The sequence below is a fragment of the Argentina silus genome, assembly GCF_951799395.1.
Source record: "Argentina silus genome assembly, chromosome: 15".
Lineage (NCBI taxonomy): Eukaryota > Metazoa > Chordata > Actinopteri > Argentiniformes > Argentinidae > Argentina > Argentina silus.
In genome coordinates this window covers 4,984,284-5,010,002 of record NC_139669.1, presented here as the reverse complement: position 1 = coordinate 5,010,002, position 25,719 = coordinate 4,984,284, and the positions used below count along the sequence as shown (strand labels likewise).

At 42.6% G+C, this 25,719-nt stretch overlaps 4 protein-coding genes across 8 annotated transcripts; 2 read left to right on the top strand and 2 right to left on the bottom strand.

Annotated features, from left to right (window-relative positions):
• The first annotated feature begins 68 nt into the window (after positions 1 to 68).
• rpl39 (ribosomal protein L39) lies at positions 69 to 1,609 on the top strand. The gene is made up of 3 exons (XM_083686227.1): positions 69 to 136; positions 564 to 667; positions 1,380 to 1,609. The coding sequence occupies exons 1-3, from the start codon at positions 134 to 136 to the stop codon at positions 1,426 to 1,428; spliced, it is 156 nt and encodes a 51-aa protein (XP_083542353.1). The 5' UTR covers positions 69 to 133; the 3' UTR covers positions 1,429 to 1,609.
• A 934-nt stretch (positions 1,610 to 2,543) lies between these two features.
• On the bottom strand, positions 2,544 to 4,646 carry sowahd (sosondowah ankyrin repeat domain family d). The gene is made up of 2 exons (XM_083685778.1): positions 4,513 to 4,646; positions 2,544 to 4,207 (listed from the first exon to the last, which is right to left on the bottom strand). Exon 2 carries the CDS (start codon positions 4,085 to 4,087, stop codon positions 3,005 to 3,007), a length of 1,083 nt encoding a protein of 360 aa, XP_083541904.1. The 5' UTR covers positions 4,088 to 4,207; positions 4,513 to 4,646; the 3' UTR covers positions 2,544 to 3,004.
• Positions 4,647 to 5,271: 625 nt separating this feature from the next.
• On the bottom strand, positions 5,272 to 6,989 carry pttg1 (PTTG1 regulator of sister chromatid separation, securin). Its single transcript, XM_083686829.1, has 6 exons — positions 6,878 to 6,989; positions 6,347 to 6,442; positions 6,086 to 6,228; positions 5,928 to 6,009; positions 5,673 to 5,834; positions 5,272 to 5,410 (listed from the first exon to the last, which is right to left on the bottom strand). Exons 2-6 carry the CDS (start codon positions 6,435 to 6,437, stop codon positions 5,331 to 5,333), a joined length of 558 nt encoding a protein of 185 aa, XP_083542955.1. The 5' UTR covers positions 6,438 to 6,442; positions 6,878 to 6,989; the 3' UTR covers positions 5,272 to 5,330.
• A 932-nt stretch (positions 6,990 to 7,921) lies between these two features.
• Positions 7,922 to 25,517, top strand: septin6 (septin 6). 5 transcript variants are annotated; one of them, XR_014554640.1, is made up of 11 exons: positions 7,922 to 7,966; positions 9,698 to 9,812; positions 11,437 to 11,632; positions 12,828 to 13,014; positions 14,715 to 14,876; positions 15,854 to 15,950; positions 16,995 to 17,163; positions 17,408 to 17,540; positions 17,652 to 17,842; positions 18,840 to 18,897; positions 21,435 to 22,362. XR_014554640.1 is itself a non-coding variant. In XM_083686170.1 (11 exons), exons 1-10 carry the CDS (start codon positions 7,937 to 7,939, stop codon positions 19,331 to 19,333), a joined length of 1,284 nt encoding a protein of 427 aa, XP_083542296.1. In that variant the 5' UTR covers positions 7,922 to 7,936; the 3' UTR covers positions 19,334 to 19,376; positions 21,435 to 22,362. The 5 variants fall into 5 exon arrangements, 4 of the variants coding, with proteins under 4 accessions (XP_083542296.1, XP_083542295.1, XP_083542293.1 ...); XM_083686170.1 differs by lacking the exon at positions 18,840 to 18,897 and adding an exon at positions 19,330 to 19,376; XM_083686169.1 differs by lacking the exons at positions 18,840 to 18,897; positions 21,435 to 22,362 and adding an exon at positions 24,002 to 25,517.
• The last annotated feature ends 202 nt before the right edge of the window (positions 25,518 to 25,719 follow it).

Here is a 25,719-nt window from a genome sequence, read left to right as displayed (position 1 = left end):
CTTGATGGCGCTGTGTTCAGATAGCCAAAGAGGATGCTGTACTCGGATTGGAGCAGATGACATACATCACTACCGCTTCCCTTCCTTCTTTCTCTTCTCCCACCGCCATTGTGGTGAAAGGACTGTGGACAAAATGGTAAGTTGAAATCGTGAAACATCCTAGCTGTAATCTGTGAAATATATCAATTATCATATCGGCCACACGAAGTGTTTTTCATAGTCACACGAAATAAATGTATATTGACTCAAGGATAGTTGTATATCATCTTAAAAGCAACTTTTTAGTGACGTTGAAGCCAGCCGTGTTTTCAGTGCAAGTGAGCTTGTATTAACGCGTGTAAACCTCTACACTGGTTTAATGCAATGACCGATATTTATCGTATCTCTTATACAAAAATGTCATTTTGAAATACTGACTTGGCAAACAATTTCCGAGAACTGAAGTGTTAAAAGGTAGGTCTTCCTTTGGCTAGCTAGCAAGGAAGCGCATCATCCAGTCGCGCATGTTGAAGGAAACCCGTAATGACCAATAAAGCTAACTAACACTCATCTCTTCATTTCAGTCGTCCCACAAGACGTTTAGGATCAAGCGCTTTCTCGCCAAGAAGCAGAAGCAAAACAGGCCAATCCCTCAGTGGATTAGAATGAAGACCGGCAACAAGATCAGGTATGTTTACCTGCCCGGTGTCATGCTGCCGCCGCTAAAAACGGTGCACCAACTGGTGCAACAGAACAAACACCGTTGTAGTTGATCATTAAAGCAGGTCTGCAATTGCAGTACTTTATTTTTTGTGAGAGTACTGCCATTAATCCTGCTGAGAGTAACATTATGCTTTGGGGTTATACCTGGTCACACCACTGGTGATTAGGATGCACTGAAGTAGTGACAGTTCATTCAGTATTACCATTGTTTGACCTAACACCTACATCGTTTGGATGGCTTGGACTGGACTTCCCCACTGAAGGATTTGTAGTCTGGTTGAGTCATTGAGTTTTGTGCGTAAGAGATGAAGTAAATGGGTCTTTGGGAACTGTTGTCTGTTGGGTGATGTAGGCTGTTTATAGGTAATTACAGCCTACATGACCCAACCGAGCCACTGACATGAACACCCTGTCTTTACAGTCATCATTGAAGAGCATTTTCTTGTTAGTTGGTACTCTGATCTTGTAAAACAAAACATGATTTATTTATCTAATCAGTCTGGTAGACCTAGCTTGTCCTTGACAAATCAATTGATGTCTTCATAAAAGCAGCTAGAATGTGGCCGTTCAATATGTTTGGTCTGAAGTCACTTAACATCAACTTCTGCATGCCTGTAATGTTATCCTTGTCAGTCAGTTAACTGTCACTCATGGCTACTGTTTGGTCTGCTTCCCAGGTACAACTCCAAGAGGAGACACTGGAGGAGGACCAAGCTGGGCTTGTAAATGCACGGCTTTTCGGATCTCCAGCAGCCCCCTGCACCTTCCACCTGCCAAGACCACCACCCGCTGGGCCCTGACCTGGAGAGGAAGCCATGCTATCTGGAACAGCAGTCTTTTTGTACAGATACTCTGGTTATGCTTGTGTTCGACAATAAAAAGATTTGTGATCTAAATCTAAAAGAAATTGAGTTTGTCTGTTCTTGGATGTGGTTGATTTGAGTTGTTTTTTTTGCCGAGTTAGTGTCTTTGAATTAAAATTCTTGATAAACATGCATTGCCTTCAGTAAGTATTAGGACAGTGGAACCAAATTAGGGATTTTGGCGCTACAACAGCATCTCAGATCAAGTCATGAGGTAAAGTTGTGATTTCATTTCTAAAATGGTAGAACATGAACACCTTAAGGGGATGTTCTGTGCTTATGCTTCATTTGTATGATTTGATCTGAATCACTGAACAGCCAGAATGAAGTTTGCTTCACTGTCAATAATGGATGGTGGATGGTGGATACTGAAACGTTCCAATTACTGCTCAAATGTGTCAGTGGTTCCCTGCTCGGTATTATTGCAGCATAGTTTATGCATATAAGATCCCTTTAGTTGCAGAAAGGTGTTTTCCTCAAGCAAGTTATTGGTGTAGCCCGAATAGTTCATTCATTTGAATGTTATTTCACTATATCTGCAGGAATTTCATAGAAAGGATTTAGTGTTTGGGTGTGGTATGTTCTGTTAACCACCAGGGGGATCATTGTGCCCTATCTGTGTGGATAAACCATGTATTAAAAGGCTTAAAGCTGTTTTGGTAATGCAGTATACATCAGACACAAGCAAGCCAGAGATGTATTGATCAATGGTAATTCAGACCGTCCAATTTGATGGCAGCGCCGACCCTGACTAAACGAGGGTTACTGCTGAGGATGGCCTGCAAAATCACAAACATTGTTTTTCTCAACATTAGAAAATGTTTTGTTTTTACACTGTAGGCCTACAGTAGATGCACAAGAGATTAGACATGATTTGTTTGTGTTAAGTGTTTTAGATATAGGTGTGTCCTACAGTCACTGAGGAAAGGATGTCATAGTTGTTGTTTTTTGGTTCACTTATTGCTTATTCATTTGCTTTAATTTCAGTTGGTCAGACAGTGCATTTTCAAAAATATCTTAGGTTTTTCACTACATCATCAATGAAACATCTAGTTACAATAATACAGAGTACATCAATGAATAAAGGCCTGAATTTAGGCTAATGAAATATTGTCAAAAATAGCACAGACAATTTAAATGTCAAGAAAGACGTGATTGTTTTGTACAGACAATTGCTTAAATCTTAACATCATATGAAAATTGAAGTAGCTGGTTATCATAGTTCTGTGCATACCCAGTGCATTAAAAACATTTCCAAATGAGTAGAAAATATACATCCGTGTTCATCTTACTTTCATATGGAATTTTACGCAGCTTGCGTATTACAGTAGTTCTGTGCGTAACCCATGCATTAAATCATTTTCGAATGTTCATATATGCACAATGAATACTTTGTTTTCGTGTAAAAACAAAAATACATCTGTGTCTTCATTAAACATTCAGCTTTTGTTGCCAAAAAATGAAAAAGAGGAGGACAACAACTTTTTAAAGGACCCAAAACGCCAACTGCCACCTCTCCGAGTCCGATTAAATGTGTCCAGCTCGTCTTTGCCCTCATCATCAACTTCATATGTCGGCAATTGTGTAGCACATGCACTGTTATTTATGTTCTGCTGACCCACACCTGCATGCTCATCGTCCCAAGTGCCGAGAAGCTCCTTCATCTCCTCTGGGGCGTTTCCCTTCAGATATTGCCATGCTCTTCTTCCACTGTAATCCATGGCATCGATATTGGCACCGAATGCACCAACTAGAATTTTAATCACCATGTACTGACTATGCATAGCAGCTACGTGAAGTGGAGTGAGACCCCCACCCCCTTTCAAGTTCACGTTCACTGGAATTTCTTCCATTTCAGCGTGCCTCAGTACTTTGATCAGTGTCTCATCCTGGCCACTTTTAGCTAACCAGTGGAGCGCTGTGTAACCACTGACAAAATCCTTCCTAGTTAACAGACTGGGATCTTCTGAAAGAAAGTCCATGATGGTGTCATAATTTCCATCCACAATGCACAACATCCATGCGTGTTCCATGGGGTACAGAGCCCAAACCGTGCCATCTGGTGCGTCCTGTTCACCCTCCCGCGAGGACGCACCGGAACTCTTTGAAGACAGTACACTTCCAAATCCACTGTGCGAGGAGTTATTCAAAAACAAATCCTTTAAATATCTTTTACGCATGGCGGGTGTGAGCGAACCTCTCTCGGGCGCTTCTACTGACAGTCCTTGAAGTGCGCTGCTGGTGTCGCTTACCTCTTGCTGTCTCTGCAGCCTTGACCTGCGCATCACAGCAAAAGTGGGCCCAGGCAATGCCCGTACACCAGATCTCGATATAAGCTCCGTGCAGTTGGTCGGAGACGGTCCAGTTCCCTTGGCGTAGGTGTCTTCTCCATTATTCTGAGCTGGTTCCGATTCAGATTGGCTTCCTTCGTGAAGAGGCAGCGCTGCGCCTTCGTCCAGCAGGGGCTTGAAATGTGTCGGGTTGGCTTCCACTGTCTGCTCACAATTTGCGCTTTCATACATGTTGTTTCACTTTCGGCAACTTTGACTCGTTTCCTTAATTTACAGAAGTCCGTTTGATATCAGTGGTGGTACGTTATATTACAAACAAGGAAATACTTTTGCAGGACCTTCGTTCCTTATCTGAAAAAATCAACATAAAGCGTATTCTTTATAACAGATAGACCTACATATCTTTACAGCCTAAGCCATATAAAAATAAATAATTCCCTAACGTACATTTGCATGTATAAAATATGGAAAGTTTACGTATGGAAGAATCCTCACATTTCTGCCCAACAACACAGACTGAAATTGATCTACTTCTAGGCTTGGAATAATTTTCTCCTAATCATTTAAGGCTCATCATTCCACTTCCAGGATCCTTTTAGTTTTATGTAAATTAAGATGTCGACTAGTTCTTCTTCCTCTTTTATGACAATACTCACATGACATTCTGACACAATAAACCCCGTTCATTTCAATCTGCTCAAAACAGGTGCATTTCTTCCACATTATGCAAACAGTGGAGTCAATAAAAAATGCTGCCGCAAAATATATTCCAGATTCTTCTGCTCTCACCTGCAGTCTGTGACAACTGAGCGCATGTCCACGCCCCCTCCCTTCTTTTGCGCCTGATACGCTCGCCAACTGTCTAACACTGAAGCTATGATGACATGGCTTAAACAATTAATTCAACCAAAATCGACCTACTTTTAACACAGCAAATAAACGGGGGGGTGTCTATTTGCTGTGTTAACAGTAACTCTGTGTGTGCGCGCGGGGTTACTCCCCAAAGGCAGTTCCGATTGTCTCTCCACAACTTCAGTAACTGATACAAAGTTCAATTCCAATCCCGATGACTAAACCAACCGTAAGAAACCGCCAACACGTGACCTCTTACTGGTGGACCGCTTGAGGGAAGGAAGTAAATACACAGAATAGTTTTACAGCCAGTCATTATGCTGACTCACTCCCAATTCATCACTTATTAATGAACAGGACACGCTGTATCAGAATATATAGGTTTCTGCTAAACTCTGGCTATATCGACAACATTTCTATAAATCATACCATATACAACCATTTATCCTTCTCTTCAGTACCAATGTGTGCATATGGTCCGTAAGACTAACAGTGTAGAATAGTTCAAAAATCCTCTGGTCCAAAACAATTAAAATTAAACAACTTTATTCAACTGAGACAATTTAAATTACAACATGAAAACTGGGTGTAAAAAGACTTCAAAAGCAATAGATCCAAGCCATCAGTCCATCTCTGGAGGCAGGTCGATAGTCAACTCGTTAATAATTTGAAGGAAGGCATCCATTTCTGAAGCAAAACGATCTGTGGGTGCAAAAATAAATAACTTCAATATGACAATACACCAAAAGAATACAAAAGGTAGTCCAATTCCAACAAGTCCTAATGTCTTGGGTTGTGCATCAGCAATGAGTCAACTCAAAATTAATGGAAAAGCACCAAATACAACTGGGTTGACAAAACAGATGGCAAGGAACCCATACTGACAGACTACCTTTGAGGTCTGAGAGATTAGGTTTAATTTATGAGTGCAATGTCCCTTGAAACAGCAAATTAATGGCTATACCTGAACACTGCAGGCTCTTCAATGGGGACAGTGGCACACATGTCTCAAGAACTTCATCATCCTCCTCTAGGAGACATGGCGTTTGTGGGAGACGTGCCAATCCTGCCAGAGCAAGATGGCTCAGACAAACCACCTCCTCTGGAACACCATAGGCCTCAAACTCTGGAACCATAGCCACAAGAACAGTCAGTTCACAAGCCAATTCTCAGATTGAACAGACTTGGAGGATGGGAAGAAACACAGAAGTGGAATTACCTAGTGGGTCATAAGGTATACACTTTTCAATGTTTGGGTATTCTTCCACTTTGGCCTGAGGGACAGCTTCAATTTTTGTTTCCTGGAAGGATGATAGAAATGAGTTATGACAACACCAGACAAATGTAACTGACATTAATGATTTTTCCATTTCTGACCTGTGTCCCAAGGATTTTGTTCTTCTCTTGGACTTTTACAGCAGGAGTTGAGGTGATCTTGTTGACTGACCCCAAAGCCTTGCGCCCCGACTGCAAAGGAGCATGAAGCTTTTTCCCAGTCATTGGGGTCCTCAGGATGTTATCTGGAAGGATATTTAATTTGCAAACATGCACTAATTAAGCAATTAAGTCATTGAGGCACTGTGCAGACAACCATCAATAGAGTGGAACCCACATACAAGTCAATACAAACTGTTGTACCTGGAGCAGATTGTAGTCGCCGTCTCATCTTCAATCCAGGTGAATGAAGGAGACTTGCATTCTCCCTGTCTGCAAAGGTTATGGAAGCCATATTTCCTGTGGTGAAAACATCAGAAACTTGCATTATATTAACTTAAAGGAAGTTCAGCAGTAACCCTACCCAATAGCAATACATGGGTATCTTAACATTCCATCGTTCTGTGGCTAGACAATCAATGGTTGACAAACAAAAGCTACCAGTTGTATCCACAAAAGCTCGATACCGTTATTTACACATGATCAATGCTCTCTAAAAGAGCAACGTTGAAAATCAAGCCAGACTATTTGAGTTTGTAAGTTGGCTGGCTGGCTACCCAGCTAGCTAACCAGCAAGATGGCTGCTTACTAGTGGTGGAAGCTAACACGTTAGCTAGCAAAGACGGAAGAAGCTGGCTAGCCTATCCTTTCTTGGGTTAATCAAAGGGTAGTGTCAACGACTTTGGTATACTTTTCGGTATACTAGTTAGTGCGCAAGTAGAAAGATGCGCTTACCGTCAGGCTGCTCCTTCTGCGTCCGACGGTAGTCAGGCGTTTGTTGTGTTGTTTTGGTAACGAGCAGGAGGACCGCGGCTCCTTTTTAAACGGAGTATCCTGTCCTCCCATTGGTCGTGGTCAACTCGTGGGTGTTGTTGCTAGAGGATGGAAACACATGCATTCAACGATGCAACATGTATGAGCAAACAAGCCTTGTAGGAATGTTCACTAATATTCACTAACAGACTTGAGTTTGTAATGTGTGCCTGTTTTTGTATTAAAATAAGATTTTGTGTAGATTTCTGTTTTATGACGCACCAGAAGAACGCCCACAGCTCCCATCAAACATGGTTACATTATGTTATATCGAAAATGGTTACAAATGTTATAAAATTGATGTCATGCAATTATTGCTCTGCGTGCGGTGATCTCTCTCCTTTCGGTGTGCTACAGCCATTGGTTACAACATATTCTTCTGTTCCAGCTCAGCAGACCTACTAACAATATACCAGGCGTGTTAGTGCCAGGCTAGAACGTTATCAGAAGGACCAAGATTGAAGATAACTTCATCAAGGGTCATTCATCTTCACTTCAATGTTCTCTCATCACATGATGTAGGCAACAGTCTATCTTTGTTATAGCACATCTATAAACAGGTATTTTCCCCACTGATACAACATATGTTATTCCTCCTTACCATTGCCTAATCCATGACATGGTCATGGACATGAACAATTAGGTGACAATGTTATCAAAAATTATAATCATTTTATAGTTTATTGGCCCGGCCTACACCCGGAAGGATCCACTGAAGAAAAACAGGGGGGGAGACCAAATACTCGCGTGTGAGTTAGGCCTATTTTATTCATTTATCATGCACAAACTGAATATATGATGCAAGGATATTTTCTTTATAGTAAAAAACCAAAACATTTTGAACAATTAATCAATTGTTCGTCATTTCTAATTCTGAGAATAATCTGCGTACAAGTGGTACATTCTCTGGTGTATGAAGCCATCTCCGCCGAGTGTGTTCTATGCAGCTTCCTGGCACAGGGTCTTCATCCATAAAGAACCATGGCGGCCACTGAAATAGCCAGGCAAGCGGTGAGTATCTACTATAATGAAGGACGCTTTTCCTGCTCTTTGAAGAGATTCCGATCTATTTTACTATAAAGTATATACATCTCAAACATATTGAAATTATATGGAGAAGGCTGCGCAAATAGCTTGAATAACCTGTCCGGAAAACAAAACCTCTCCCCATAACGTTTTATGATGTATCACATTACAGTTTTTTTGTTATTCCAATGTAATCTTAACGGTACAGTTTGTTAGGTAAATAATGTATCGAAAACCGCGTAATCGATATAAAAGTGATAATTGCATGATTATAGTCCGCGTGCGCGCTGTCTATTATAGCCTGGCTTTCTGCTAGCCTATATTCGCTTCTTTTATGTGTTGCTCCATTTATTCGCTATAGAATGGTCATACACTTCACCTTGATAAACACACTATTTAGAATAGACTATTTGAAGTATTTATTTAAGTTCAATCTCGACGTTTCATTTGCAAGCATAGATCTAGGGTCGTGTGTTCGATTCCGTTATATCGCATTGTTTCTATCCTGTCTGTCAGATCCCGTTAGTTTGTGTAGGGCGTTGTCTAATGATGTGCATATGGTATCGTTTGGTTATGAAATACATATTATTGATAGATGATATGAGCCTACTGAGAATCAACCTGGTTTGTGCAATTTTAGAAAGTGAGAGTCAAAACGTTGAAACCGTTGAAATAACCCAGAGGAAGCTCTCTTCTAGGCCTGTCCTCCTACAGCCACTGTTGGCAATTCATTTCGTTCAAAAGCTCAATGATGGAATGAATGAATGTCAACCAAGCATTACATTGTAGCCAAGGTGCAAATGTGCTTTCAATCCCAAGTAGGCATTTGGAATGCTGCACATCTACACCAGCTGGGGAGTGTTTGTTGAGTCAAGTCTTCTCAATAGCCTTTCAGCTGTTCAAACCCAACTCTAACTAACTGACAACTTGCAAACTATTTCCAATCTTTGAGGTCTTTTACCGTCTGCCCCAAACCGACAATACATTTTTGAAGGAAATGTTTACTATATTTAGGCAATGCAATCGTTACTGGTCTGGTTACTATGGTTCAGTTGGTTCACTATTGAGGTTTCTCATTTGGCAATGACATGTCATCTAAATGCCCTTCTTTCCCTATACGTCTTTACCACCCTCTGTAGTTGTACAATCATAGGCTGTAAGATGCTCTCTCTCTCTCTCTGTCTCTGTCTCTCTCTCTCTCTCTCTCTCTCTCTCTCTCTCTGTCTCTCTCTCTCTCTCTCTCTCTCTCTCTCTCTCACACACACACACACACACACACACACACACACACACACACACACACACACATACACACACTTTGTCTGTCACTTACTGTGTATGACTTGCTTTTCATCAGCAGGTCCATTCAAAATCTTGTTTTACTTTCCATATCTGCATACTGTGGTTTCAAACTGTCTAGGCTGTCTGCAAATATGTCATCATACAGGAAACAGGATGTTAATCAGTATAGAGCACCTTCCAAAAGTATCTGCATAGAATCAAGAATGCTGAAACAAACAATTGGCTAAAGAGTATTGTTTCTGTTAAATAATTGTGGTGATAATCATCAACGTCTGATAATCATCAACGTCTGATCAACTCCATGTAATCCATTCCTCTGTTTCATGCATCAGTGAATTTTACTCATTTATTGCTGGTTAATTAAACACTTTTTTGCTCAAAGGTGTTAATCTCAGATTGTTCTTTCTTCTTCAGGGAGAAGGTGCTCGCTCCGTCCCCCTCGCTGGTCATGTGGGCTTTGACAGCATGCCTGACCAGCTGGTCAACAAATCCGTCAACCATGGCTTTTGCTTCAACATCCTTTGCGTTGGTGAGTGTGTCATGCGTGAAACTTTTTTTTCTTCCTCAAAGCAAAACAGGACCCATCCGCCTCAATGTATGTCAGCCTTTTCCACTAGATGCAAACAAATTAATTCTGTCTTTGACCCACTTAGATGATTTCCAACTGGCCAACCATGGTTACCGAAACTAACTCATACCCAGCTACAATCCTTGTCTGGGTTTAGATATGAAATCTGCCAAATTAACAAGTGCAATTTTTCTCGAATTCTGTAGATGAATTATATGTTGTGTTTTCAACCATCGTTTTCAACATTTGTTTTTGATCACCTGCTTCTAATTTTAATGTAAATGTTTGTTAAAAGTAGGAAAGGGAGGATATGTGAATCCTCTCCCTTTTCCACACTGAGAGTTACTTGAAAGGTATCAGTTGCAATCAAACCTTTTAAAGGAAAAGCAGAAGCCTAAATAAACACTATTATTACAGTGTACACAACTTCTGGTGTGTGGATAAGAGAGAGCAAATAGTTGTAAAATAGCACATGCATAGCTTGAAACCCAGAAATGGGATCTAGAGGCTTGTGGTTGTGGTCTAAACAAAACAGCAAGAACTGAGACAAGAGCAAAAATGTGCATGGCTCCATTAGGATTTCAAATTACTGCCATCGGTCTTCATAAGACTCTTTGGCTTTTTTAACGATTTGTATGGCTGCATTAAAATCCCAGCCTTGGATGTCAGGGCCCAGGCTCAGTATGGGTCTGGAGCTCTGCCAGATGAGATTCTCCAGCCCAGCCAAGTCACTATGAGGACGAGACCACGGAAACCTACAATGACCCGAGGTGGACTCAGACACAGGAAATGGGAGTGGAGAAATTGGCTCGAAGCTGTCCCATTTCTCTCCCCACTCTTTAGTGTGCACACACACTGAAAGCCTATGTATTGTGGACACGGAGTATACCCTTGGCATGCACTGTGTGTAGATGTGGGCCTGATGAACAGAAATAGGTTTTCTCACAGGGAGAGGAATGGGTCTGACTCACTCAGTCGACAGCTTATAACAGCATGGCGGTTGTCTGAATGCATCAGTGTACATTATCAATGAGTCAGTCCAGTGCTGCCATTTCTATGATAGTCTGCTCTGCTCTGCTCTAGAAAATCAGCTGGAGTGGGCCGAGGATTACCTTGTTGTTGTCCTGCGCAGCTGCAAGATATCACATTTGATCTATTCACTCCTAAAGAGGCACAGAGAGTTATTACACATTCTTCCGGCTTATCTTTTTGGGGAGTCTATTAAGTAGCTCTTCTCCTGCCAAAAGCAGCTGAGAAGCCAGAGGGAGGGGCTCACACTGCTAAATTTATGAGGAAGTGACAAATGGGAACCGTCCATATAATTAACATTCTGGTGGCATAGAGAGATCTGCAGCAGCTCTTCCTGCAAGTCTAGAGACTAAAACCTCAGTAGTTTCAGGATGAATTTCTATATGCTGCACATGTGGAATGTGGATCAAACTCATTTCCAACTGTCACAGTTACTCAAATCTTTTATAAATGAAAACAGAAAAAGAGAAATTGAGAAGACCAAGAACTTGATATGTGTTTTCAGAGTATTATTGCAGTCATAGGATATTGAATAGTGTGCTTGTGTGTTTCACAGGGGAGACAGGCCTGGGGAAGTCCACTCTCATGGACACCTTGTTCAACACCAAGTTTGAAGGCGAGCCCACCCAGCACAACCAGCCTGGCGTACAGCTCAAGTCCAACACCTACGAGCTCCAGGAGAGCAACGTGCGTCTCAAACTGACCGTGGTCAACACTGTGGGTTTTGGAGACCAAATCAACAAAGAGGACAGGTAAGACTGAGAGACCAGGTCCTGCTACATGTGGACGTGGTGTTATGGTTGCATAATCTAAACATTTGTGAAGCCAAATGTCTTATATCCAAGTATACCTTTTCATTTAGATTGAGAAGAGGGATCATTCAAGAAATAGTGGGCATATGTGAGATGCCTGCTGTAAATGGTGGTTACCTATGCCTGCTCTAAGTGGTGCTCTGGTAAAACTGAGACACCCCGATTCTCTCTCTCACATCTCTTGTCGTCATTTACGTATTTGTTGTCAGATAATAGGAATGGTTGGCTGTTAGATTAAGCCCTACAGACTCCTGGTCCAGTGTATCAGTGTCATTTTCATTGCTTCTCCTGGTGGGAAGAGAGGATTCTGCCTGTCACTCTTACCCTTGATGGAAACGTTTAAGAGAGCATGGGATCTCTTCGCCTCCCATCCTCTCTCTTTTCTGTCATCTGATCCTCAGTCCTCCTCCTCATGAGACAGGATGATGTCATGTGAGCGCCAGCCCCAACCTCAGTCCCAGGCTTCTTTATTAGGCCTGAGGGGAAGGCTGTGCTAGTTACAGAAACCCTCTTGTAGGTCATTGCTCCAGGTTCACACTTCACATCAGTATCAAATTGAGGGTCTGGATGATCTAAGGAGCTAGAGAGCGAAGACAATCCCCAGCCGTGAAGCAGCAGCCTCTGGTGGGGATGGGGGTTGGGTTGGGTTGGGTTTGGGGACCTGTGTTTAATCAGTGATCCAGATCTTCCTCAGGTCATGCAGTGCATCTTTCCTTCGTGGGGGCGGTGTTCCTTTGATGCTCCTTCTGCTCCCTGATCCGTGTGTTCCCTAATCGCTCTATTCCAAGTTCTGCCTGATGACTCTCTGCTAATAAGAGACAAGTGTTAAGGTTTCAACAAATTCCTTATACAGAGTTGTGCTCACTCACCGAGCTAGCTGCCCCCCTACCCTTCCCAGACTACCCAGGATTAAAGAACAAACTGTCTTTAATCACTAACCAAGGAGATATCTTCAACACTAAGATCTATGTTGGCTCAACAGCCCTCCTGTCTCAAAAAATGGGTTAAAAATAGTCTGATTTAATCTCTCATTCGGTGCACCGCTATACCATATGTCTTGAATCCAAACTGTTTCCTTGTTACAGGTTTAGATCCTGTGTTATAACACATTTATGTCCTCTTATCCTCTCTGCAGCTACAAGTCCATTGTGGAGTTTATCGATGCCCAGTTTGAGTCGTACCTGCAGGAGGAGCTGAAAATCAAGCGCACGCTACACAGCTACCACGACACACGCATCCACGCCTGCCTATACTTCATCGCCCCCACCGGACACTCCCTCAAGTCCCTGGATCTGGTCACCATGAAGAAGCTGGACAGCAAGGTGAGCTGCAACGCTGGCTGATTATTACGTTAGCCATCCACTGAGCTTTTTGGCGATTTGAAGAAAACATTGCTGATATGATGACAACCTCAGTTGGGGATGAATGGCTCGTCGATGCTGCTTCGTAAAAAGTGATGAAACACCGTACTGTACCGGCGATGTCAGCTCGCTGTTGGTGCGAGGCAGCATCGCTGGCTTAATGCTGTACGTTATGATTTTGTTGTGGGTCATAAAGTCTTCTGTGCCATTTGCCTGGATACAGACGGGCTCCTGTGTGTGGCGTTGGCGTCGGAGTAGGTCAGCCGTGAAACGCTGATGTGGGGGGCCTGGGCCGTCGTCTCGGTGACAGTGAGCTTGCTAGCTTTTGAGGGCCTCCCCAGAAGGCCTTATTTGCATAGAGTTCCTGGCTTTTGAACAAAGGGCCTCCTTACTGTTTGCCAGAGCAGCTGTATCCACCAGCAGCCTCTCACTCTCACAGCAGTGTGATCCAGAGCAGAACTTCTCCTGTGTATACATTCACACGGCCCCTAGCAAGCATCTTCCTCTTCCTCACTGGTGGTAATAAGGCCCCTACAGGGGATCCAGGGGCCGGTGTTAGTAGGTGGCGGGGGAGGAAGGCCATAGTGAAACAATGCCTGTTGCGTGGGAGTACAGGTCTCATGTGTTTATGGGCCAGGAGTGGTGGGTGGATGTTTGACAAAGACCCCCCACCCCCCCCCGGGCCTCTTCAGTAGAGTGGTTGAGTTTACCCCCACTCACGCTTCACTGAAGCGGATATTCAGACATACCCCCTCCTCCCTCTCTCTCTCCATGTTCTGTTTGCACCAAACATGGTGGGCTGGAGGAAGATAGCTCTCTGGTCATTTACACCATGTTTGGAGAGCTCTTTAGGACACGGAGAATGCGTTAGTGATCCACTCTACCCTCTCTGATAGTGGTAAACTCTCTTTCTGCTCTGCACTGACTATTTTTATCTTGGTGTTTGAAACTGTGTTTGAAGCTCTGATTATGTCCTAAATGCCCTGAATCACAAACATCCCTGCAGTTAGAGAGAGAGGACGCAACGTTACTGTGAGATATAAAAAGACAAGCAACATTTTTAGCTTTCATATCCGGATGATGTTTCTCCTTTAAACCAAGGCATCCAGAGAAGCATAAGACGCAGAAATGAGGGCAGATCTCAGGGTTTATTTATATCCTGTCTTGGCCAGATGTTTCCCAGTTGTCTTAGGATGCTTAGCTAGCTAGCTGTGATGTAATGGGCTGGCTGGGTTGGAGACGCTCACATGACTGGATCCTGCTGTGCTACCTGCCAGCTGAGGCCTCCTCCAATCAGAACATGAGCTGTGCTCCACACACTGCTCCACATACTGTAAACTCTGCAGCTTGAGGTCAGTGTTGGCTTGATATGGGTTTAGTGTTGCTTTTCTGTGTTTATGCTGTACATAATGCTACTGGGGCTGTGGAATTAAGGTTTTGGATTGAACTGATCTGCCTGGCATTTTTTTCATGTGTTTTTTTTGTGATTTGAGAGCCAAATGCGAATTTGTTGTTTTACTTGCACAGAGTAGAAAAAGGCTGTTAGCATTTTCACGAGCTTCAAAACTGCTCCTCCTTTAGATATACCCTGTAGGCATTATTTGTCCACACCTTGTCATTGTGTCACCACATCATGAAGATCCTCCATCTTGAAATGGCAGGTCAACATCATCCCCATCATTGCCAAGTCAGATGCCATCTCCAAGAGTGAGCTGACCAAGTTCAAGATCAAGATCACCAGCGAGCTGGTCAGCAACGGAGTCCAGATCTACCAGTTCCCCACTGATGACGAGACGGTGGCAGAGATCAACTCCACAATGAACGTAAGAAAAGATCTAACACTTCTGATTCAGATAACGTTTTAGTAAGGGTCATTACAGGCTTATTAGTAAGAATTGAGTAATATTTGTATGATTTACAGACTTAGGAAAAAAAACACTGTTGCTATTGCCGTTTGTGTGAGCATCATGAGTGATTCGATCAAGAGTTGATTCTCAGACACACTAAAACAACATGCACGACTCGAGCAGGACGTGCACCATCTGTGTCCACTCCTGCTCTCAGGAAGCCGCTCCGAACACAGGGAGGGGAGCTCTCAGTAACAGTACAATCAGCTAGCTCTCGCTGCAGGAAGCCTTCAGTGTGGGAAAGGACCCACGGCCACTGACAAACAAGCTAAAGCCAAACGAGCTGTCCACGAGGAGGGCCACAGCGAAGGCCAGCGCAGGCCCCGGCTGATTGCATTAGTCAGTTACCCCTCGGCTCTCCCCTCCCGGCTCACTATGCCACTACCCTGGCTAAAGGTCATAATCCTCTACTTTCACTGCGGTGAAAGCCCCTAGCCTTATCACGACAGCGGTCACCGTGTTTATAGATGTTAATTGGGCTTTCCCTCTTGTGTGTTTAACGTTACATTGACAAGTTAGCCTACGCCTGCTTGCCCAGAGAAATGCACCGATTTAAACCCCAGGAGAGCTTTGAGTTTCAAAACAAGAAATGGTTTAGTTATGTAATAGACTGATAGTGGTGTAGTATGATTGCAGGAAGAGTGGGTGTTCTATGGGAAGCCTATGTGTATCTGTGTGTGTTTGAGTGTGTTGTGTATCTCTGTGTGTTTGAGTGTGTTGTGTATCTCTGTGTGTTTGAGTGTATTGTGTATCTGTGTGTGTTTGAGTGTGTTGTGTATCTGTGTGTGCGATGTATGACAGAGAGAGAGAGAGAGAGAGAGAGAGAAGGTAGAGGTTAGAGAGAGGACCCAGGTGTGGATCGTTCACTGATGGTTCTCATGTCTGCTCTACAGGCCCATTTGCCGTTTGCCGTGGTGGGAAGTACTGAGGAAGTGAAGATCGGGAACAAGATGGTGAAGGCACGGCAGTACCCCTGGGGGACAGTGCAGGGTAAGGGGCACAGCAGCGGTCACGTCCAACACAGGAAATGAGAGGGAGACCCTCCCGTTTGGCCACGGATGGTTAACCCTACTCCACTCCTCTCTGACTCAAACAAACTGCACTCATACCGTAGAGAGGGAAGCCATGGCTGCTTATGTAACATCATGAACGTTTGTCTGTTCCACACTGCGCCCACTCTTCCATAGATCTGTGAGCTACTACAGCAGCTGTCAGAGGAGTGATACACTGTAGTATGTTACACAGAAGCGAAATCCATGTCACAAATGAGGATTCTATTGATTTATTGATTTATCTCAAACAGGTCAATACAAAACAGGAATGTATGTGTTGAATTGATCTGAATCATGTGACGTGCCAGCACCGTTAGTGACCATTATTAAGTACAAACTGTAAGAGCGCCAGTTCTCTACGTCTACGACTGTGTCTCAAATTACATCAGAGCAACACGATAGCGATTCGCCTTCACCGCATCAGCTGTTCTCTAGTTCACGTCTGGTGAGCTTGTGTGTGGAAGTGTGTGTGTGTGTAGTAGGGATGTGTAGTGTGGGGGTTGCACACGAAGTAGGACTGGCCCTGTCCAGCACATGGAACACAAATACAATAGTGCTGGCCCGGGGCTGCCTCTGACATTGTGCACCATGGTCTATCTATTCACTCTTGACTGTGCACATGATGCCAGCGGCCACGGCAAAATGTGGGTCTCTGCCTGATTTAGAATCCAACTGAAATGACCCGCCACGGGACATTCCCGTGCATTTCTTTGCGTGCATTTCTTCATGGGTCTGTGATTCACCGTGTGTTGTATGAGATGCATGTTCGCTCGGAAACATTTTACCAGCGGTTTTACCAGGGACCCGTGTGAAATGAGCAACTGTGTGAGTGCATGTGTCGTTCTGTCCTGTTACAGTTGTACTTCATTCCTTTAATCCATAATGGTCCATCAGTCACTCAATGTCACAACCAGTGTTTAATTGAACGATGTTTAGAAGGAGATGTGTGTGACACGTGTGACCTGTGATGTGTCATTGGCAGTGGAGAACGAGAACCACTGTGACTTTGTGAAACTGAGGGAGATGCTGATCAGGGTGAACATGGAGGACCTGAGGGAGCAGACGCACACACGCCACTATGAGCTCTACCGCCGCTGTAAACTGGAGGAGATGGGCTTCAAGGACACCGACCCTGACTGCAAACCCTTCAGGTGAGGCCACTCGTCCACTTTTCCGCCACATTTCCTGACTTTGTGCTTCTTACTTCCGCCTCACTTCCCTCCTTCATAAGTACAGTACTTCCTCTTTTACTTTCCCTCCCTCCTCCCTCTCTACACTCCCTTAGGTCATCATTTGCCGAGGTAATGATTCGATGGATGAGTCTATTTTACGTCACAGTGTGTTGACATCATGTATGGTTGTCTTCTCCCTGTCTGTGCCTGTGTGGACCACCAGTCTGCAGGAGACGTACGAGGCCAAGAGGAACGAGTTCATGGGAGAGCTGCAGAAGAAGGAGGAGGAGATGAGGCAGATGTTTGTCCAGAGAGTCAAGGAGAAGGAGGCTGAGCTGAAGGAGGCAGAGAAAGAGGTGTGTGTGTGTTTATGTGTGTGTGTGTGTGTGTGTGTGTGTGTGTGTGTGTGTGTGTGTGTGTGTTATGGCTTCAGAATCGGTTAACATTGGTTTCCTCATTCCCCACAGCTGCATGAGAAATTTGACCGCCTGAAGAAACTCCACCAGGACGAGAAGAAGAAGCTGGAGGACAAGAAGAAATCCTTGGACGACGAGCTCAACGTGTTCAAGCAGAAAAAGACTGCAGCAGAACTTCTGCAGGCCCAAGCCCTCCAGGCAGGGGGCTCCACCACACTCAAGAGGGACAAGGAGAGGAAAAAGTAAGTATAGCCCTCTATCACCTCCTCTCCTCTCAGGTCATAGGTATTGAACTAACTGAGGATCCACCAGGTGAACTGAAGGGGAGTAGTCTGGATGCCCCTATGTAATCTAGGAGGAGCAAAGACCAACTCCATTAACTGTCTAAAAGGTTTACTAGCCTTGACAAATATATATAGTATATTGTGTGTATTACTGCCCCTCTGCCTACCTGTTTATGGTGGGATGTATGTCAATATGTGAATGTGATGTTTATAATACAGTGTATGTTATGTGTGTGTGCCCCACTTTAATTGGTGCACGGCACTGCACTTACGATATGGAGCCTGGCACGTACACAACAACAACAACAACAACAACAACAACAACAACAACAACAACAACATCAACAACAACCTCCTCCTTAATGAAGCTTTCAGTTGCCTTGTGATGATGCATTCCAGGAACTCTGAGCACAGTTTTGATTTGTTCCAGTATGTCACTGAGTGGTTCCTCTCTAATGGATTAGGCCTACCGATAATCAACAGTAGCTGACTTGGATTAGGCTACAGTGGAGGAGGAATAATTGGCTCGCTAAGGCTTCACAGACTCTCTCTGTAGTCTTTATGACTGTGGTATAGAGAAGTGATGTATCTCCCCAAAAGATAAACATGAATATTTACAATAATAGCTGTCACCTCAATAAGAATACTATGATTTTCGATGATATCCTTTCCAGGGGAATGTAAGAGCATTTTGATCGTAATGTCCCAAAACAGCACTACTACTGTTGTTTTCAATGCCATCCTGTTTAATCTAGAATTGTATGACAGTTATATTGACTCAGACCAGTGCCACTGCTGATGTATGGCCCTTTGTTCAGGGTAAGGTCAGTGTTCGTGGCCCAGCATGAGGCTGGCTAAGTCCAGTCTGTAGTATGTGTTGCAGTAGGGCTGTGTTGACAGTGGTTCTGTTGTTGGTCTCATCATGTTGGTAATCAATCCTGGTTGTGTATTCAAGCTGATATGACCCCTGTCACCCGCCCGTTAGAAAGGAAGAAGACACTTGCACTGAGAAGGTTCCCATGCTTTTTTTTTTTATTCTTTCTATTTTTTTTGGTAAATTATCTTCTTCACAGTACTGTCATTTATCTCTCCCATCTCTGAACCTTCACTGGAGTTTCCACTTAGCCAGCTGGTTCCTTCTCCCGAGGTTCTTTCTCCACACATCTTTCTTTTCATGTCTGTGGGTTACCGACCAAAACAGAATGAACCGGCCTATTCCATCAGTAGCCTAGCGTACCTCACAGACGCGACGTCTTATTTCCTCATCAAATTCAAAAACGTAGGCTAAAGACAGGTCAGGCCAACAGTGCTGTTTTCTTCAGTAACCAAAAGACATGAGCATGGCATGTTTGATCCATGGTGTAGATGAGACATGACATGGAGCATGTGTACGTGTCTCCTGTGAGTGCATGTGTCACCTATGTTGCATCCATACTGTTTTCCAGTTAACTCCTCCCCCACTCGCTGCATGCTGCATGAGACAGGCTGCATGGTAAGGCTTCCTCACTGAAATATTCCTCTTGTACCAAATGACAAAAGCACATCAAAGTTTAAAGTTATTCAGATGTGAGTTAGTCACATATTTTAAAAAAAGATGAAAAGGGAAGTGAGGTTCTAAAATAAATCTATGAATAGAATATTATTCACAGCGGTTGTAAGAAATGCCGTCAACCCACGCCAAACATACACAAATGTTCACACTATTTCAACTGATAAACAGATGTCAATCAGTCTTTATATTGCCAAGAGGCAATTTGTGCGTCTCTCATATGATTTTACAGTCCATGTATAACATGTACAGTATTTATGTATTATTAATGTCCGTATCCACCCACAGTAGGGCATAGCTGAAGGTGACATCATCGCCGCAGCAGTAGATCATGTCCTGTGGTTGGCTGCGCTTGTGCCAGCCTCTAAACCACCAAGTTTATTAGCCCCCGTCTGATGTGCTGCCCTATCTGCCCCCGGCATCCACAACAAGCTGCTTTTGTGGCCCGCCCCTGCCCTTCAATGGCCTGCCCAGGCTCCGTACAAAGAGCCATTCAGAGACGTGCTGAGACTGCAGGGTCACACCAGTGCACCGTTTAGCCTTAGGACCCATCCTTGTTTATGGGTACGCAACGGTTCTGATCTGATCTCACAGACATTTGACTTCCCCCTCGTATGCAGATACAGTGTTATGGACCGATACAGACCGTATTCAGACCCCCTTCACCTTTTCCACATTTTGTTGTGTTATAGACTCAATTTTAAATGGATTAAATTAAAAGAATTTGCCATCAGTCCGCACACAATACCCCAGAATGACAAAGCGAAAAAATTTGAATAGAAATTTCTGTAAATGTATTAAAATTGAAATACAGAAATACCTCATGTACATAAGTATGACACTCTTAAAAATGACATGTACATAAGTATGACACTCTTAAAATGAGCTAAAATACAAAAATGTCATCAACAAATCACTCAATAAATTGAGTCCATCTTAATGCAAGGATAATAGTTCATGTAATTTTGGAATTAATATCTTTGTTTTTATAGGATCTCTGATTTGCATAGGAATCAATTACACACTGTGTCATTACAAACTGAGCAAATGGAGAGGAACAAAACTGCTCAGGAATGCGACCCTGAGGCCTGGGGAGACGACAAAGTTGAATGGTGGAGAGGAAAAAGCAGTCGATGGGACAACATAATCTCAGTCACTCTACAAAATTGATCTATAACCCAGTGGCCAAAAATAATTAAATGGAAAATAATCCCATATCCATAATTGTGTTTGCAACAATGAATTCATGTGATGCAGCAAAGAAAGTGGCTGGAAATGTGTTTATTTGGTTTTACTACAAAGCATTAAGTTTAGTGCAAATCCAGTACATGCAATGCAGTTTCCGCACCATCTCTCATGTGAAGAATAGTAGTAGCTGCATCAAGTTATGGGTTTGTCACAGGCAGGGACTGGGGAGTTTGTCAGGATCAAGAGAAAATTATGAAATTTGCTGAGTTGGTAGTGACATCCTAATTTACACAGTGTGTAATTGATTCCTATGCAAATCACAGACCCAATAAAAACAAAGATAATTCCAAAATTAAGTCATTGTACAGCAGCAGAATCCACTGAGTGCCACGCTATGTGTACAGATTCATCCATAGGGTCGGGAAGGATGGGGGGCGGGAAGGAAAACATCTGTCTTGCAATCTGCAAACTCTGCCTCCTTGATCAGCTCAGCTCCGAGACTTTAGTTAAACTTGATGAAACCAGGCTGCTGTCTGTATATATATGCCATCCCCCCCTTTTTGAAGTCTTAGTTATTTAGCTTACTAAAGTTATTTCAGTTTCAACAGACAAAATACTTTCAGTTTCAACAGACAAAATACCTCACCTCCACGCACTCAAAGTGCTACTTCCCATAATGCCTTAAATGCATGTTCCTCTGGACATGCGATTTACAACTAACATGAATGTTACTGTGTAATTTGTGTAAACAGTATGTCTAGTGTTGATGTTAACCCAAAGAAAGCAATAATGGTCCTTCTCTCTCGTTTCCAGTTCAGGATTCCTGTAGAAAAGTGCTCCCTCAGCCAGCTGTGAATGAGAATGAGTTTTCACCCCATCCTCCCTGCAGTGCCATGCTGTTCTCTGTGCCCTCCCCCTCCCCCATTTCAACCCCACACATGCCCCTGCTTTGTGGAAGAACCCAGCCATTACTGTGAATGGAATCCTTGAATCGAACGCATCCTTTTTTTGCTAGAGATGCTTGTTTTTGTATGTTTTTTTGCAAGCCATTATTCAGCTTTTTACGGAAAGTATCATATACTCTTTATTGTCTTTGTTGTTTTTGTTTAGCTGTTCTGCATGACTGAGTGTGCTTTAACATTAACATCAACATGCGTGACTTCTGTTGTGATGAGCAGGAGTTAGCGAAGGCTAAAGTTAAGCACATCAGCTGTGGTCTGACAAGGCCAGTGGTGTGTGTGATCTGTGCTGCTCGTAGAGTTGGCTGGACTGCATGTCCCAGCGCATGTTGCAGACCACCACTTTCCTCACCCCAAAAGTCACTCCAATGTAAGTGCAATTATAAAGGTGTGAAACCTTGAATGTACTGTAGGCTATATTTTCATCTACCCTGAAACAGAGTTGGTGGTAATATTCAACAGCTGATTTTGTTTCATTTTAGCCTGGTGCATGTGCAAACATTAATGCTCCCTTGTCATCTCCTGCCATCTCCTGTTGTTTGCCATATATGCTATCTGCATACTCGTGTTAGCTTTCACATTCACACAAATGTGACTTTTGTATTTTTTTCAGTGCAATTGTGACTTTTATTTTTTTCCTACTTAGAAAAGCACATTTTAAGCCATTTAACCAAATAACAGTCATGTAGGGATCCGTATTGCACTTGTATCAGTATTAAGCAAAAAAAAAAAAAACTTTATCTCCGAAGGAAATAAAGGCCGAATTTCACCAAACGTTTAAACTGTGGCCACAATTATTGTGTATGAACAATGTAACAAAGTATACTGTGCTAAAACAAGTCTCAACAGGGAGTAGTTGAGTAGCAGTAGTAGAATATTAAGTGAATGGGTATGTGGAAGCTGATTATGCCCACTGTTGAAAAACGCTGGTTTTCATGTATTTAAATGGTTATTTCTCACTCTTACAAAAGGGCATTGTGACATATCATCTCATATCTTATTTCATTGCAACTAGAAAAAGTACAGTCTACAGTATGTCTGCTGTAACCCCTTGTCTGAATGTGTGAGCTGCCGTCATCCACTCCTGTCAAACAAACAGGATGCGTGCGATACACTCCTTAGATGGCAGATGAGAGTCAGTACTAATGAGAGTTGTTGGTCTATTTTTAGCAAATTTTCCACTTCTTTCATATCTGTGCCTTGAGGGCACAGTGTTGTTAAATAAAAAAATAAATTGCATTTTGTGAATCTTCCCACTCACTTAAAGCATGTCCTGTATGTCTGTCTTCGCTGAATACTATTGATATATTACTGTATGGTTAGACAGGAGGGGCGTTTGAATCAAATGTCCAAAGGTAGTTGCATTTTGTTTTTGTCAAAACATACTGAAATTAGTAGCTCACATGACGGCATGGTATTTTGTGTAAGCTTACACATTCTCTCAGGAGGGTGTCGGTATGGTTGACATCTTCTCACCACCGCTTCTCAGGTTGCTCTTTGTCTCAAATGTCTTTGGGGAACGCCTGTCCTGAGCTCTACCGTGGGTTGGAAGGGTGTGTGCCTGGGTGTGTGTCATGCCCTCTTTTAGTTCCCCTGCTCACTGCTCTGTGTGTATTTACTTTCCTTTGCAGTAATCCCTGGCTCTGCACTGAGTAGGTCTTCCACCCTCAAGCTTTGCTAAGGGACCAGGCTTTGTGGGTATCCAGTACCTCAGTGCTGAGGAGAGCCAATGTGGACCCCACCCTTCTGGGTTTATAAAAAAAATCATCTGCTCTGCGTAACATGTTTTAACAAAGGAATATCTTATCTGTACTTCACTGCCACCGCTCTGACCATACGTGTGCTTCCTCTGTGACTAAATCTTGTCTTTTGCTTATTGCTATGCTTATTTGTCATGTAGTGCTCTTGCTGTGCTGTTTTTGATGACTAATATGACCATTGCTCTTTGCTTTTGAAGGGATAGTATCCCTTTGCTGATATCCCTATGCTGATATGCACTTGTTTTTAACAGAGAACATCATATCTGCTGTTTGCAGTTATCAATATGACTTGCCCTGATGAAAGGGGATTAAGCTATTTATTCAGTGTTTTGAATCACTGTATATGCTCAATTCAGTTAGGCAGCTCTAGAAGCAAGTAGTACATTACTAGATTTTCAAATGTTAACCTGATCTAATCTAAAGTATTTTACAACACGGCCGGTGCATTAGTACAATAATGCTGTGGAATTTAAAGTAGCATTGACAATTACCTTTATACTACTGTAGGAAAGCTCAAATACTTACCGTCTGCCCCCCCCCCTTTCCCCAGACTCTTAGAAATCCTATGTGCTTATTGATCTTTGCCCTCTCATGGGCACTGTTGCTCTGTTGGCTGCCTGGGCATCTCTTGTAACCTGCCTTTGTCTCTTCTTCTCTCTAGCTTCTTTTAATCTGTCTTGGCCGCCTGTCTGAAGAGGGGATTGCAGCTTCAACAAGAACTAAGCACCTATTTCCTCTTCCTGTCTTTCTCACTGCATAAACCTTTTTTTAATAAAACTTCCATCTCATCTGCTTTGTTGAACATGGCCTTATGTGGGCTTCACATGGTATTTTTGAAACACAAGTTTATGTTTTGCCACCTAATCAAGGCACACTTTGGCAAATGGTGGATATGAACAAAGCTGTTATCAGTTGTGGAAGAGAAAGTCAGAAAATCAACACTATTTGTTAAATCAAGGCTCAGAATTTATTTATATTTTGCACAAAGCTGTCAGGATTTTATTGGCTGTTGATTGCAATAAAGGCTGCGTTATCACATTCAATCATATATTAAGCTATCATTAATTGCTAAGTCAATTTTGATGAATGCTCTTTCTGATTGGCATAGTCAGTCATACATAAAAAAAACAACATTCTTCACATGCTCCTCATTTAAAAGGAGGGTTTGCTACCCAAACTCAAGAGAACACTGATGCAACCCAAAGATTCATGGTTATGGTCACTGATAAAGCCAAGTATGACATCTCACCTTCTATGAATTGAGTGACTGTTTGAGATGAAAACTGGAAATTCTGTCAGTAGTTCACAATTCAGGACTACCATAGGACTATTTCCATCACAATAAAAAAAAAATACAGTATGCTTCCTGTTAACCACAGTCATTTTTTCATAACTACTTAAAAGAGCCAAAGCCATATTCATGTTTAGTACTTTAGTAAAAAAAAACTTTTCATATTTAAATACCATGTAGGTCACATGTAATTCCCCTTACACATTGTGCTTTAACTATCACCAGCCTTTTCTGTATTTTGCATGTCTTATATGCTTTTTTTTAATTTCATCATTTCGGTGATCTTGACTTTGCTCCCTTCGTTGTTTTCTCCCTTAACAGTTCAGTTTTGCACTCTATTTCACATTTAATGCTCTATTTGTTTGGACCAGTTCTATCTTGTGTATTCTGATTATGTGTAGTTTTGCTCCCTCCATAAATTTCAGCTCCCATATTGCCAAATATTACAGTGAGATGGAGTTGAATAACAGATACAGATACAGTACTCATGCATTTGTATAATTTATAAGGATATATTTTGTGTATTGAAGTGGAGACCTGTTTATGAAATATGATCTTTGGACGTGACACTTCTCTCTGTGTAAAGTAACATTTTGGTGTAAGAAATTGCCATACATCTTTCTAGTGTCTGCCATAATCACCTCTCTCCTATGACCCTTCCACACCACAAAATACTTAAAATGAAATATCGGATTGTAGTTTGATTCCATTGATGTAAATTTTCAATAAAATTATGAACAAAACCTGTGTATTTGTTTTTTTAATGTTTATTTGTGTAATATGCTCTGTAGTCCCATAATAAATGTTTGAGGCAGGACCTGGGATATATGCTGAGTTCATCTGAAGATGAAGACGTAGACTGCCACCTTCTGGTCTAGCTATTCACTGCAATTAACCCCATTCAATTTTCCAGGTTATTTATTTTTTGATGATTTCTACGAAGAATACCATCAACTCATAAATATCCACGAAGGCCAAGAATGCCCAACGACAGACACTATAATACCAGCCAGTAATGACAAATACAAAAAACAAACGGTATTACCCTTGGTAATGATGCCGCAATAACCGAATAGAGCACCGTGCGT